The sequence below is a fragment of the Gekko japonicus genome, unplaced genomic scaffold, assembly GCF_001447785.1.
Source record: "Gekko japonicus isolate JY-2015 unplaced genomic scaffold, Gekko_japonicus_V1.1 scaffold30, whole genome shotgun sequence".
In the NCBI taxonomy this organism is placed as follows: Eukaryota; Metazoa; Chordata; class Lepidosauria; order Squamata; family Gekkonidae; genus Gekko; species Gekko japonicus.
Genome location: NW_015168045.1, coordinates 381,958 through 397,333, shown reverse-complemented (window position 1 = coordinate 397,333; position 15,376 = coordinate 381,958). Strand labels below are relative to the sequence as shown.

General features: G+C 41.9%; 1 protein-coding gene across 1 annotated transcript in view; it reads right to left on the bottom strand.

Moving 5' to 3' along the window:
* USP33 (ubiquitin specific peptidase 33) overlaps positions 1-15,376 on the bottom strand; it is an 80,457-nt gene that overhangs the window by 13,519 nt on the left and 51,562 nt on the right. The window contains exons 15-20 of the mRNA XM_015414252.1: positions 14,862-14,907; positions 13,434-13,614; positions 13,165-13,291; positions 11,368-11,534; positions 7,769-7,850; positions 4,461-4,569 (exon numbers count right to left, since the gene is read on the bottom strand). Of these exons, the coding sequence (XP_015269738.1) occupies positions 4,461-4,569; positions 7,769-7,850; positions 11,368-11,534; positions 13,165-13,291; positions 13,434-13,614; positions 14,862-14,907 (712 nt within the window). The remainder of the gene's footprint in view (positions 1-4,460; positions 4,570-7,768; positions 7,851-11,367; positions 11,535-13,164; positions 13,292-13,433; positions 13,615-14,861; positions 14,908-15,376) is intronic.

Genomic DNA, 15,376 nt, shown 5'->3' with positions numbered 1-15,376 from the left:
AGATTATGTATGCAGTGAGCACAGGCTGTAGGTTGTAAGCCAGGGCACAGGGTCACTTCTCAGATGTTTGGTGCGGCTCCTAATCAAAGGCCTCATGGAAGAGCGCCGTCTTGCAGGCCCTGCAGAACTGTAAGAGGTCCCGCAGGGCCCTGATCTCCCCCAGGAGATCATTCCACCAGTACGGAGCTGCCACTGAGAAGGCCCTAGCCCTGGTTATCGCCGGCCTGGCATCTTTGGGGCCTGGGAGGGCCGGCCAGTTTTGGGCCCCTGAGCCCAGTGCTTTCTGGGGTACATATGGGGAAAAGCGGTCCCTTAGGTATGCCAGACCCTGACCATAAAGGGCTTTAAAGGTAAGAACCAGCACCTTGAAGCGAATCCGGTATGCTATTGGCAGCCAGTGCAATGCTTTTAGCACAGGCTGGATGTGCTCCCATACAGAGAGACCCATCAAAAGCCTGGCCACAGCATTGTGCACTAGCTGCAGCTTCTGGATTTGGGACAAGGGCAGCCCCATGTAAAGAGCATTACAATAGTCCAATCTCGAGGTGACCATCGCATGACACTGTTGCCAAGTTGTTGCGTTCGAGGAAAGGAACCAACTGCCTAATCAGCTGAAGATGGTAAAAGGTTGACTTGGCAGTGGCTACTACCTGGGCCTCCATTGATAACGAGGCATCAAGGAGCACTCCCAAACTCCTAACCTCTAGCTCTGGCACCAACTGCGCCCCATTGAAGGTCGGATCCCTACACTCGGACCACCCCGGCTCTGGCACAGGACCTCCGTCTTCGTTGGATTTAGTTTCAGTCGACTCAGTCTAAGCCAACCAGACACGGCTTGTAACGCCCAGTCCAGATCTTCTGGTGTAGAGTCAGACTGGCTGTCCAACAACAGATAGAGCTCCAGTCTCTGGATTTAAGTATCCACAGCTTTGGACACATTGAGAATCTTTCCTTATATATAATTGAGTAATGGGGTGGCACTTTCTGAACATTCCACACGCTCCTAAATCAGTTGGCTCCATGATGTGTCACTCAAAAGCTGTCCCTATCCACTGGCTGTGTTGCCTGAGTCCCGCCCAGAGTATGCTCAATCAGCCATTGGCCCGTCACCCGCCACTCAAGAGTACTCGTATGCCATTGGCTGGGGGCTGGGTCTGCTCCTCTTCCCCGCCCACTCCAGCCACTGATCTCTGTCAGAATACGCTCTCTCTCATGAGGAAAACACTTCGTCTGCTTGGCTCCTCTGTGGGACTCACTATTCCCTCAGTGGGTAGGCAACCAAGCTTGGTTCTGTCAGTAAAAAGACAAAGGAACGAAACCCTTTCCACACCTTTGTGAGGAACTCATTTGGGCCAGTCCTGACTACGGTTGCCAGCTCCAGGTTGGGAAATTTCTGCTCTCCTTCTGCCCCCCAATGCTGCCCTCCACAGGATCCACCCCCCAAATCTCCAGGTATTTCCCTACTCAGAGCTGGGAGCCCTACTTTCCCCTCAGTGCCTTTTGCTAGGCAACCAAGCTTGGTTCTGTCAGTAAAAGGCCCTTTGGGGGGAAAACTCATTGGGGCCAGTCCTGACTAGGGTTGCCAGCTCCAGATAGGGAGATTCTGTGTCTAAGGAAGCCAGTCTAAGGAAGCCAGAATCTGGGGAGGGGAGAGGCCTCAGCTGAACAGAATGCTATAGAGGCCACTGTTCAAAGCAGTTAACTTTCTCAGGGGGGAGGGGAGATCTGTTGTCTGGAGTTCAGTTGTGAGACCTGGCGATCTTCAGGCTCCACCTGGAGGTTGGCTACCTTAGGTATAGCAGTCAGCACTTCAGAGCAGGGTCTGCTAGACCCAGGTTCTTGCTGTGGCAGCTCACTGGGTGATTTTGGACCAGTCACAGACTTTCAGCCTAACCTACCTCACAGGGTTGTTGTGCAAATCAAAAGAGGGAGAGAAGAATGATGTAAGCTGCTTTGGTCCCCATTGCAGAGAAAGTCTACTTTTCCTCCTGGGGAACCATTGTTGCCAATCTCCAGGTGAGGGCTGGAGATCACTCAGAATTACAACTGCTCTCCAGATGGCAGAGATCAGTTCCTCTGGAGAAAATGGTGGACTCTGTGATCTTATAATCTGCTGAGATGGCCCCCCCATGACAGCCAATGTGATGTATCAGTCAGGGCTTCAGAGCACAATAGAGGCTGTGGGGGGGGGGAGAGATGGAAAACTGAAGAGTGAGGGGGAAATAAAGGTCGGTTGATGATTGGCTGGAAAGGAAATAGGGTTGACAACTCCAGGTTGGGAAATTCCTGGAGATTTGAGGGATGGAGCCTGGAGAGTGTAAGGTTTCAGGAGGAGTGGGACCTCAGACAGGTTCAATGCCATAGACTCACCCTCCAAACTAGCTAGTTCCTCCTTGGGAACCATTGTTGCCAATTTCCAGGTGAGGGCTAGAGACCACTCATAATTATAACTGCTTTCCAGGAGGAAGGGCAGAAGTCAGAGGGGCAGATAATGGTAGGTAGATGGTTAGCTGGGAAGGAGATGGGGTTGCCAACTCCAGGTTGGAAAATTCCTAGGGATTTGAGGGGTGAAGCCTGGAGAGGGTGGGGTTTGAGGAGGGGTTGGACCTCAGACAGGTAGAATGTCACAGTCTCCACCCTCAAAACTAGCCATTCCCTCCTGGGTAACAATTGTTGACAATATCCAAGTGATTACAACTGCTCTTCAGGTAGCAGAGATCAGTTCCTCTGGAGAAAATGGTGGCCTCTGTGTCATACCCTGCTGAGGTCATCACAGCAAATTGACACTGAGTGCCCAAGGCTGGGGCACTCTCCCAGAGCCTCTTTCTAGAGCTCGTTGTATTTATTTCCACAACGAGCCTTATTCCTAGTTACATATATTAATAATACGTTTAAAATATTAAAACAGCAGAGTGAATTATTATTTAATTTACATGTTCTAGGTTATTCAGCACTTCTTAACTTCACATAGTTCTATGAAAAACCCAGTAGTTTCTTCAAGACTGGGATTCTCAATTGGTGTGCTCGTTTGAAAAAGCCATGGACACATGACTGTTATCTCCTTTAGCAAAGCTGGTGAACCAACATTAGCATCAGTACAGGAAATTTTAAACTCTGAGGAGCTCAACATAATATTGTAGCAAAGTTTATAAATCTTTGCCGGACTTATTTTACGGGTAATTTTTAGACCTTCCAAAGAGGCTTGAGAAATGTACCAATCTTTGTGTTCAGTTGTGGGCTTACTGAAGATTCTTTTTAAGTATCAGACAATGATTTTAAACTTTTTTTATGGAAGCAAAAGGTGTGGCCTACTAGTGAACCAGAGGTCATGTCTGACCATCAATATGATTTTGTCTGCTTCCCAAGAGCCTAATGATTCTGGTGATTACTGACTGTCAGCTATGCTGCCATGATGTTTATGGACAGGAGTGCCTTTGCTTGACCTGTGTACCAGCTGCTGCTGCATTCCTTTGTTCCTTATTATCTCTGACCTTGTAAACTGCCTGTGTAGTGTCTTCCCATCAATTACCCCTGGGACTAGTTTCGATTCCCAGCTTTGGCGTTAACGGCCTGGGGCCCCATTCTCCCGCACCTCAGGCTGATTGGCCTAGGGATGGGGGGGTGCATACGAATACCCTATACCCCATTATGCTTGTGGGAACGTAGCCATTCCTAACAGTGACAATGTTACTGCCTCTATAGCTCTTACAATAAAGTATAACCTTATGATAAGCGTGTACTCATTTGTTTGGCTGTGGAACCTTACATTCTGTTAGGAATCCACTTTATTCTCATGATGCATAAGCCAGCTTCCTATTTCTGCAAAAACATTATCTCAAATCCAGAGTGGCTAACCTACATCCAGAGTCCTACTCTTAAAAAACAAAAAAACAAAAAAAAACAATGAATGACTCCAACTATGCTGGGTGCTACATCCTACCATGCAAGATGCATGAATGAACTGGCCCCATAGCACTTGGGTGCAATATATAAGGCTGTAAGCTTCTTCCTTCAGCTTCATGCCACATGTAATTGTTTCTTAACACAGCTTACTCTGTTAGTTATTAAGAAAGAAGTAACCATAGCAATTTCTTTTGGAAATTTGATCTTAAATATGCCAAGGAAGTAGACCTTTTAAATTTGCTCCACTATGAAATCTTCAAAGGATTTTACAGAAACACATTTTTATGAAGATAGTTTCAGAGGGTAGCTGTGTTGGTCTGTGGTAGAACAGTTAGATTCAAGTCCAGTAGCACCTTAGAGACCAACACATTTTGGGGGTAGAAGTTTCCAAGAGTCACAGTTCCTTTTTGACTCTTGAAAGTTTATACCCTGAAAATATTGTTATTTCTAAGGTGTTACTGCACTCAAATCTAACCATTTGTATGAAGTGTGCAAAACTGCTTTTAAGAATCAGGCAAACAAACTGCTACTTTAATAAGGGAGAAGGAACATATTACCCGAATAAACATTTCCAGTTCCGTTTTCCTTCGTTTCTCTATTTTCTCTGTTTCCATTTGACAAGTATGACAAACATATAAATGGTTAACGGCTGGTCCTCCACCATACCTGTAACAATACATTAAATCATTACATAACTTTTTATTGTAAATAGTAGTGAATGTCAAAAGTTGTTTATTACAAAACCTGTTTTTCTCAGCTTGAACTACATAGCCTATCACTTTTGCTCCAGCTTTCTACATATTTACTTGCATTTTGTCACTAGAAACAAACCTCTCTATATTAGAGACCATGTATCACTGAACTATTATGAGAAACAGGCTCCAATTCATCGTCATCTTATATCAAACTTTAGAATACATACTTTAATTTGCACAATAAAACCTGTATTTTTTTTTGACAGTACAGCATGTATAGTTTCACCTGTTTTCCCCCCAGCAAGGAAGGCCTCTAAAAGATGACAGTTTTCTAAAAGTCTTTATGAGGAAAGGAAAGGTTTTGTTTCAGTCATCTAACAGCATTTTTATTGGTTAGGTAATAAGGGGGGGGGGATTCTTTTATAATTATTTGGAATTAGAATGATATCTGTGAGAAACAAATAATAAGAGACCTATAATACCCTTTCCCGAAAGCCAATTCTTACATTTGAATCTAAATCATATATAATGGTACTTTGCCACTGTAGTGTGCAAAATGTTTTCGCATGCCAAAATTCCCTTTCGGGGGGATGTTTAAATCCCCCCGAAAGTGCAAGGGGGGGGAAGGACCAGCCTCATCGCTGCCGCCGAGCCCGGCAAAGGGGGGGGGGAGGACCGGCCTCGCCGTTGCCGAGCCCGGCAAAGGGAGGGGGAAGGACCGGCCTCGCCGCCGCCTCCTCGGGGAGATCAAGCGGGGGGGTTGGAGGAGACGGAGCTCTTCTCCCCCCCCCTGCGAGTATCGCGGGTCCCCGTCTTGTCCATTTCCTATTAGTAGGAGAGGTCCCATTTATCAGTTGCCACAGGTAAGTAATACTTTATTGTCATTTCATAACACAGAAGAGGGAGGACAACTAGCTAACTCACAATCTTAACTCACACAGCCCAATGTCACTTCTGCCCCAGACATGTTTGCAACTGGCCAGGGCACCCATGCAATGCAGCCACTACCCCACCCTGCTGGCTGGCTTCTCACAACAAAAGAATACCACTCTATGGTTTTAAAATGCCTTCTTCCCATTCACTTATTTAAGGTGTGAGCCACAACTAGATGTACTAGATAAGACTTGTAAGGCATATTTCTGTGTCCAGCTCTGACCCAAGCCTACACATAGGAAAGGACTGAAGGCTGCAATACATGAATAGTGACGAAGGGCCTCACCAAAAAGATTCAGTATACTGCAACTACTACAGATCACGGTGGCCTGCTAGGATCCTTTTGTTTTTATTTTTCAGTGTTAAACTACTGTGTTGTCAATTATTGCCACTCTGCCTGATGCAATTTTTTATTTATATGATCCGTTTTTGCTAAAAGATTATCTTTTTTCCTCATCTATGATGTCAGAATGGTAAGTGCAGTTCGAACAGGCTACATTATAAACTATACTGGTGTGTTCAGATGCTGTAATATCCAAATAAGTTTTATATGATTTATTGATTTATTTAGATTTTTGTCCTGCCCTCCATGCAAGCAAGCTCAGGGTGGGTTACAAATCACAAAATAACAATATAATCAAGTAATTAAAAACATATTTCTCATAAAACACAACCCCAACACAAAACAAGGTGGATTCACCTCAACAACAATGCTCAGTCTGAGCTGGATCCATTTGGCCAGCATTGTCAACCAGGGAGGCCGAGATAGATTTGGATGTCCGCTGCCTCATCTGAAGGCCCAGCGGAACAGCTCCGTTTTGCAGGCCCTGCAGAATTGTAGCAAATCCCACAGGGCCCTGATCTCAAGAGAGAGCTTGGTCTACCAGGCTGGGGTCAGGGCAGAAAAAGCCCTGGTCCTAGTTGAGGCAAGCCAGACTTTGTTGGGGCCAGGGACAACCAGGAGATGTTGATCACTTGAGTGCAATGCTTTGCGGGGGACATATGTCATGCATACATAAAAAACAGAAGAATCCTCCAAAATGTAATGTGAACACATATTTAAAAATGGCAGAAGTTAATATATTGTTACCTCACATAGCTTTTACTTTCTTACACGAATTCCCACCTTTTTTGACGATAATGAGTAGAAAGTATGTCTAGTTTTATGGTTTACCACAGAGTGATTGAGAGAGATCCCTTTACACTTCAGCATAGGGACTCCACTAGATATTTATGTGATCAGTTTTGTAAAATTTAGAGCAACGAAATACTGCAGATTAAGAGCAATATTTAGAACTTAACATTTTTAACTGACAGCCAGTGAAGATATACCAAAAATTAAAATTCTGCCATTAAATTACACATGTTGACAGCTTTCACTTCACTTTTGTTTAAAACGACATTATCAAACTACAGCTGTTGAAATCTTGCTTCACTGATTCTATTTACAGTATGTGTAAAGCTAAACTACACATTTAGCAAAGACTGGTGTTTCTGATGCACACTACTTTAGAAAGCATGTTCCATCCATGTGAAATACACTTGTTTGTAAAAAGTTACTACACAGCAAAGTGTTGTAAGCCCAGATTTCTCTCAGTGGTGATGAAGAGGGGGCACTAAGGGGTAGGATGAACTTTAAGAATACAATCTCTTAACTAATCCAATCCAGGAAAACTCTACCATGGGATTGTGTGGTGCATGTACATCTTTTCCTTCAAGGATGAAAGCACCTGTCAATTCTTGAATTTTTTTTTATCATACATGTACAGATTCAACCCATTTGGGCTTTTTTTACTCACTCCCTTGTTCCAACCTTGCTCTTATTTTGAAAAGTAAAATGGATACATTATGGACTAGCAAACACATAAATGACTAAGAGGCATGGTCTGCTTACCCCTATATTAAGTGCAATGATTTCAATTAGACTCTCAATGCACATTTTTCTTTTAGAATTCTGTGAGGCTTATGGGCTTAATCCTCTGATTGGTCAAGCCCATTCTTTTTAGAGGCAGGAAAGTTATTACTCAGATTAAGCTATTATGAAATAATTCTAGCATCTTGATGGAAGTAGACAATTAAAAGTAGTGTAGAGGTATTATGGAGAAAGGTAACATTTTGTACAATGCTATGTGGATACTTCATAGATACAAGCCTACTTGTACTCATGTGATATTTTCCTAGCATATGGATAAAACATCAAAAGCATTCAGTTTCACCTTACAAAAACTGGAGCCTACCTGCTATACAGGTTATCCCAGATGTTTTGAGGTAGCATTATTACTAGGTCCTCTACAGAAGTAGCCTTTTGTGGAGGAATTCCTGTGAAGTAAAGAAAAGGTTGAGAACTTTTACTGTTCTCAGTAGTTACAGCAAGTGTTACAAGAGTAAATCACATAGCTCAAAAGGCCTTATTTATAGAAAACAAATGAAAATTACAATGAAAAATCAATGTTCTTCCAAAAATTGAGCAGCCTGGATTATCATCAGAATTGCATAACTTTGTCTCAAAACCAAGTGGGCAAATTATGCTAGCTATTTGCTTTGAAGTGTAACTATGATATAGGTATCTTGGTTTGTGTTATAGTCAACTGCTGCTACTTTCACACCCCAATCTACAACTTGATGTTGCAGTATCTCATTACTAGCGTTCCTATCAATATGCCATTATTACCTCCATTTTCCAGCACTCTTCAGCAAGCTGTTCTGGAAAGCACTGTCAAGTATGTTTTATATCTTTCCTATCTTGGTAAAAAATGGGTGAGGGCAATCAGAAAAGTTTTCCAGCTCTAAATACAGAATTTCTGTTAAACATGCGCAAATTAATATTGTTCTACCTCAACTAAAGGCAGGTGTTGAACTAAATAACCTCACTTTCCCAAATAGGTTTCTAAAAATTCAGTTGTAACTAGGAGGAATTTCACATTACCCTTTTTAAGCCGGTTTGAAGCCGTTTTTGATCCGTCATGGAGTAAACCAGTATAGGGCTGCCATTTCACACATGACTTTCCCCTACCGGTAAACAGCTGGATCTGAAGCGGTTGCCATTTCAGACTGCACTGCTTTTTCCCACTGTTTTTCGCCCACGTGGGCGATCTCCGGCTTTTTTTAAAAAAGCTTGCTTTAGAGCGCTATAGCGCTATAACACAACACTCCAGGCATTCCAATGGGGTTGCTATAACGCTGTTTGCTGTTGTGTTATAGCGCTATAGCACTCTAAAGCAAATGTTTTTTTTAAATAAAAAAAAGCTGGAGATCGCCCATGCTGGCAAAAAACGGCGGGAAAAAGCGTTTCAGATCCGGTAGAAGAAACTGAAGACTACTTGGAAGTAGTTTACAGGTAAAACAGTTCAGCCCCGTTTCCTGAACGGGACAGAAGCATTTGTGTGTGAAAGTACAAATATATTCCAGTAGGGAACCGGTTCTAAAACAGTTCTGTCTGAAATGTCAGACCAGAAACCGTTTGGGGACTGTTCCTGAACTGAAATATATTGCCTGTCTGAAATTCCTCTATTTTTACTCTTTTATACCCTAAATATAATTATACCTTTAAAGGTTAACTCAAAATGCTAATTATACCTTTAGCAGTGAATTCAAAATGCTATCTACAAGTAATGGCAAGGAGCTGGTATCAAAAAAGAAATCTGCATGGTAATAAAATGACATATACCAGATTAACACACATGAACAAAATACTAGATGAAAAGTGGAATAAACTAACTTTAAAAGCACTTCTGTAACTAAAATGAAACATAAAACAGACAGCAATCCTAGCATTTACAGATTTTTAAATAAGAATAGCTATTCAGAGGATTTTATATGCCCAGAACTGTTCTAAAATTCTGTTGAGAGAAAACAGGATCAGAAAACTGGGAACGAACCAGCTTTATCACTTGCACCCAAATATGAATGATTAAACCATAAAGATTCACACGAAAACATTCTCATCTTCATTTCCCTATGCCATGGCGGGATGGTTAAAAAATAGGAGGTTGAAACGGAATCTGACAAAGATGGAGGTGCTGGGGAGGGGGGGCTTCAGGGCTCAGGTTCAGCTTACCTGCTCTTGATGGGGAGTTGTTGGTACTGGTGCAGTACCAATTACACCCAGAACTTGGGTGTGATCCTTGATGCCTCTCTAAATATGGAGGCCCAGGTCACACATACAGTCAGGCTGGCATTTTTTATCTATGCCAGGCGTGGCAGTTGGCCCCTTTCCTGTCACATTCCAATTTAGCCACAGTAATCCATGCGATGGTCACCTCCAGGCTAGACTACTGTAACTCACATTATGCTGGTCTGCCCTTGAGACTGACCTGGAAGCTCCAATGTCACGATTGCCCTGGCGGGGCGGGCTAGGCAAGGCACAGAGTATCCAAAAACACAGGCTGAGGTCAGAGCACCAGATAGGCAGAGAAACAAAAGCCTTATCCAAAATATCAGTTCACTTGCACAGTCTAAGGGTTACCGGAGATTGGCAGTCTGAGTTGTAAAGCCGAAAGCCGTTGTTCAGAGTCAGGTTACACATTCCAAGGTCAGGGAGCCAGAAGAACGATGTCACGCAGTCCGGAGTCAAAAAGCCAAGGGAGTCAAGCAGAAAGTCAGGAAACAAGATGCAAGGTCCGAGGTGCAGCAATTCAATTATGTGATCAGTTGCCAAGTAGGTAGTGAAGAGGGCTTCCTTAAAAGCCCATTCCCTGTGTTCCTAATTGCCGGCTGATTACAGAGTCCTGGCTCCAGTTAATACTCTGGTCTCAGAGGACGCCTCCCACGCATATGTACTTCCTTGCGCTGGGTTGTCAAATCCCGTCTCCTTTGGTCTCTTAAATGAGCTACAGGTGGAGGGAAATCAGGGGGTGTGGAGCTTGCGCTCGGCTCTGCAGGAGCGGCTCCAGGTGTGAACCCTTCTGGCAGTCGGTGTTCATCCTCTGCAAAACTTACGTCCAGGGGTGCAGGGAGCTCTTCCTTGGATGTGGAAGGTGCAGTCCCCGGGATCAAGGTCCACTGGGTCGGGCGGCACGGTGGGCATGACATCCAACTGATCCAGAATGTAGTGGTACGAATCCTGACAGGAACACCATGGACTGCACATATTCAACCTGTGCTGCGTCAGCTGCACTGGCTTCTGGTGGAGCACTGAGTCAAGTTCAAGGTTTTGGTTTAAACCTTTAAGGCCTTCAGCAGTCAGGGACCAATGTATCTGTGAGACCACCTCCTCCGGTACACCCCCAGGAGAGCATTACGTTCTGCACAGAACAACTTGCTGGTGGTCCCCAACCCTAGAGACGTCCAGCTGTCTTTGACCAGGGCTAGGGCCTTTTTGACCCTGCCCCAACCTGGAGAAACTCTCTGCCAAATAACATCAGGGCCCTGCGAGATCTTGTGCAATTCCACAGGGCCTGTAAGGCAGCGATGTTCTGCCAGGCGTCTGGTTGAGGACAGTAACAGTTTACATAATGGCTGGCACCCTTCCCAGATCTCTATCCCCTGAAGGATTTAATCTCACCCCCCATACCCACGAAGCACCCACGGGCCGGAAGTGGGAGGGGACCTTAAAATTTTGCCACTTGATTTTAATCAATGAATTATATGTGTTGAAAATGGTTTTTATTGTTTTAATTCTGTACGTTGCCTAGAGACCCACAGTTGAGCGGAATTAGGCTATGCAAAAATATAATTAAATAAATAAATAAATTTCTTGTTTCTTTTTGTTTATTTTGCATATTGTTAGTCTATTTTGAACATCAGAAAAGTGGCATAAATTTTTCAACAAATAGACATCTCAGGATAAGACCTTTTATCTTAAAAGGCTGATTATTTTTCAGAATTGAACTCTCACCTCCATGAATACAGAGAAAGTCATTATTTGAAATAGGTCCTGGTTCTGCAAAGGTCCGGAATTTATTTAGCCACTGTCGAGAAATATAAAATTGGAGGAGGCTTGGTTCCATTACATTAAGGCTTGATAATCTCTGTCTCTCTTTTTTAGCTTCTTCATTGCTTTTTCTATTACAATAATGAAACAAAAACATTTAAAAGATCATAATGTATTGTCTATATGTTATTATCCTGCCTGTTTTCTTAGTCACACATCTTAAAGCACTCAATTAAAGCTTCCATTAACAGGCTACAAGTATTTCATCAGGTTGATCTCTATGTCTGTAGAATTTGTTTTAGAGATGTCTGATGCAATGACACATGAAGCATGGCAACAGCTCACTGGAAAATGCCAATTAAAAATAAAAGCAGCAATTCAAATATTGATGCATTCTAAGCAGAAAACATTTTAGAAGTATTTTAAATTGTACTGTAGCTTTATCAAACAAGGTTATTTTACTGTACATACAGATTTGTATGCACTCTTGAGGGCATGGGTGATCCATTGATTTTAATCCAATTCACATACATTTATGGTACAAACTGCTGAATAAGCGCAACTGAAGTTAACTGCAAAATTTATTGATAAACAACCAGATATATTTTAGGTAATTTCAGTTCACGTTTGGCTCTAATGTTTCAGAATAATGCAAACAATGTATTAACCTTTTCGCATAATTTTGCTGCTACCTTGCATAACTTAACATTTCCTGTCCCATTTATAGAAATTCTTTGCTCTTAAAATCTGAATAGAAGCCTTTTCTTATGAAATAATGAAACAAATGACCCTGTTCAAGTTTCAAGAAAAGCTCAACCGTAAGTGCTGGGAAGTTTCAGCCTGCTACAGTGAAACCCCTTGTTCTCCATCTCCCAGCTGATAAAGTGCCAACAATTTCTTCTGTTGCAATAGCATTTTATTGGATTGTAGAATCCTTCCTGCATGCATTCTCTTATGAAGGAACACAGGCTATCCATTCAAAGTGATTTATAAACATGGGTCAAATTGCAGTAACTTATCTGGGGATCTGTGTTACTATCTGTGCACATGTACTAGAAATGAATTGCATATCACAGTTTTTTAAAATATCTGGACATTTAAACCACTTTGGCTTACATTCTAATTTTACATACACTGTTCTGCTAAACCAGTGCTCTCCACAGCCCTAGCCAACCTAGAGATTACCATGTTAAAATGAATACCAACTTTCCCAGTGTCAACCTCTACTGAAGTGAGATAAATATTGCAGAAACCCCAAGGCGTGTCTTTACTTTTACAATGGCTTGGATCCCATCAAAAAGTTTCACTGACAAAAAGATTTCTATCAGCATAACATGATTTCTTTGCCTCCCTACTCCTGCTACAGTTCCAGAATAGTATTCCTGGGGGAACAGCATGACATCTGAGGTCTGGAACAAGAAGCGGGAATACGTGAAAATTGCCCCTCCTCCATCAATGGAAATCTTTCACAGGATTCCACCCATATTAGGAAGTCTTGAAGGAATATAGACCCAAGGCGGGGGGCGGGGGGTTACAAATATTAGTTTCTGCACAGAGGCATTCAACAGATAAGGTATTTATCTTGGGAAACAATTATACTTCATCAAGAACTCCATTAATTGAAAAGCATGTTGTCAGCTTTTTAAAATCTCTGCAAATTTGTGCAGACCAAAATGTCACAACTGCTGTTGGTATACAAGTGTGATGAGATTTGCTACCTACTAAAAATATACCCCCAAAAATATTACCAATTTTTCTCACCTATAGAAAAGAACATAAGCTTCTGCATTTTGGACAGCTGATTCTGGTACTTCTGTGACACTCTGATCATCAAATTCATACCATCGATTATTTAAGTTGTTCCGGCAATAAGCTATATAATGTCCATCTACATTCAAAAATGACAAGAAGAAAATTAAGTCTAAGAAATTTAATGTAAATCCTTTATTCTGTCAGCTGCATAAAATTCAGCATGCAACATGTACATAGCCTGGGAGAAAAGAAAAAAGTATATATATAAATGTACTCACTGCTGGCAGTTCCATGGTGACAGATAACTGATAAGAGATTGTATGTTACTATTTGAGCTGGGCTGTCCTTAGCAAGAAAAGGTTGAAGATCAAGTCCTTCCAAAGGAAACGACACATGAGTTCCAATTTTTGTGGAAAACATAAGTTCATGCCTGAATCTTTTTAGATGAATACATAATATCTGTAAAGAAGAAATTACAGAATTTTAAAAGAGTTTATTAGCATCTTAGTATAAAGTTACCAGGCAGTTTAATACTACCATCTTGGTTATTACACAAGCATCCTGGCTACTGCCCTCTTCTGCCTTCTCTTTAAAAATATAATCTTTGCATCAGATGGTGGTTAGTTTAGGGAATCATATAGAGTTTCTCCAACGCAAGTATACAATACAATTAGGAAAAAAAACCACATAAGCAGTCACGTATGACTTTCATACAACTTTTTGCTAGGAATTTACTCACAAAAAAGCAACTGGTACGCTACTCATAAATTCAAGTCTGCTTTTCCTCTTTATAGTGAAGTGTAAGGAAATCATAATGTGTCAAATAATTAATCAGAGAAATAAACACTTAAGATTTTTTTAAAGCCAGAACTCCCCCAGTTTTTTCTGCTTTGTTGTTGACATCTGGGGAAAACATATGCAATAATTTTCTATCAAACCTAAACTTAGTTTACTGCGGTAACATATAAAATGCATACTTTAAAATCAGCATACAGAAGTATACTATTTGGCATAGATAAGAGCACAAATGCCTTAGGTCTTCCATAAGTGAAATTGCAATATACCCAATACTTGGCTGAGAGCTGCAAGCTGCTGTAACTTATAGTATCTTAGCACAAGTATCTTAATTTTTGCCTCTGAGAGAGGTCAGAAAAAATAAAATAAAAATTGACATTAGAAAACAAGTTTTATATTAGACTATTAAAAGTATAATAGTTGAACATAGTCTCAAGTTGTTGTTGTTTTTGTCAGTACTCCCCAAGAGTGCCCTGGGAAAAAAATATCCTCAAGAAAAAATTGTTTTTCCAGGCCTTTGCATCTCCATCCAAACATTTTTACACAATTGCTATACTTAACCATACAGTTCATCGTTCAGTGGCTACAATGTCATGTGATTTGCATGTAGAACAACTTTAGAGTCCAGTGGCACCTTTAAGACCAACAAAGTTTTATTTGAGGTCTGAGCTTTCGTGTGCACACACGCTTTTGCATGTGCGATACTACCACAAAATACCATTTCTCAACCCTATTCACATATTCAGTTCACACATTCAGTTCAAATCCCTGTTCTCCCTGAAAAGCACTAAGTGACCTTTGCCCAGCCACTTCTCACCTACATCACAAAGCTATAATGAGGATGAAATGTAGGAGGGAGAGCATCATGTATACCACCTTTAGCAATTCGGACTACATAAAAATTAAAATACCTCAGGAAAGCGTTGAACTTTGCAGAACTTTACTCCATTTCTTAACCTACAGTAAAACAAATATTTTAGTTCTGAACAAAAACATAAGAACATAAGAGAAGCCAATGTTGATCAGGCTAAAGGCTCATCCAGTCCAACACTCTGTCACACAGTGGCCAAAAATACCAGGTGATGTCAGGAGGTCCAGCAGTGGGGCCAGGACACTAGGAGCCCTCACACTATTGACCCCACCCCCCCCAAGCACCAAAAATACAGAGCATCACTTGCCCCGGAGTCCCTATCTATACTTTGTGGCTAATAGCCACCGATGGACATCTGCTCCATATGCTTATCTAATTCCCTCTTGAAGCTGTCCATGCTTGTAGCCGCCACCACCATGTGTGTTAATCACTCTTTGGGTGAAGAAGTACTTCCTTTTATCTGTTCTAATCCGACCGCTCAGCAATTTCATGGAGTGCCCACGAGTTCTTGTATTGAGAGAAAGGGAGAAAAGTACCTCTTTCTCTACCTGCTCT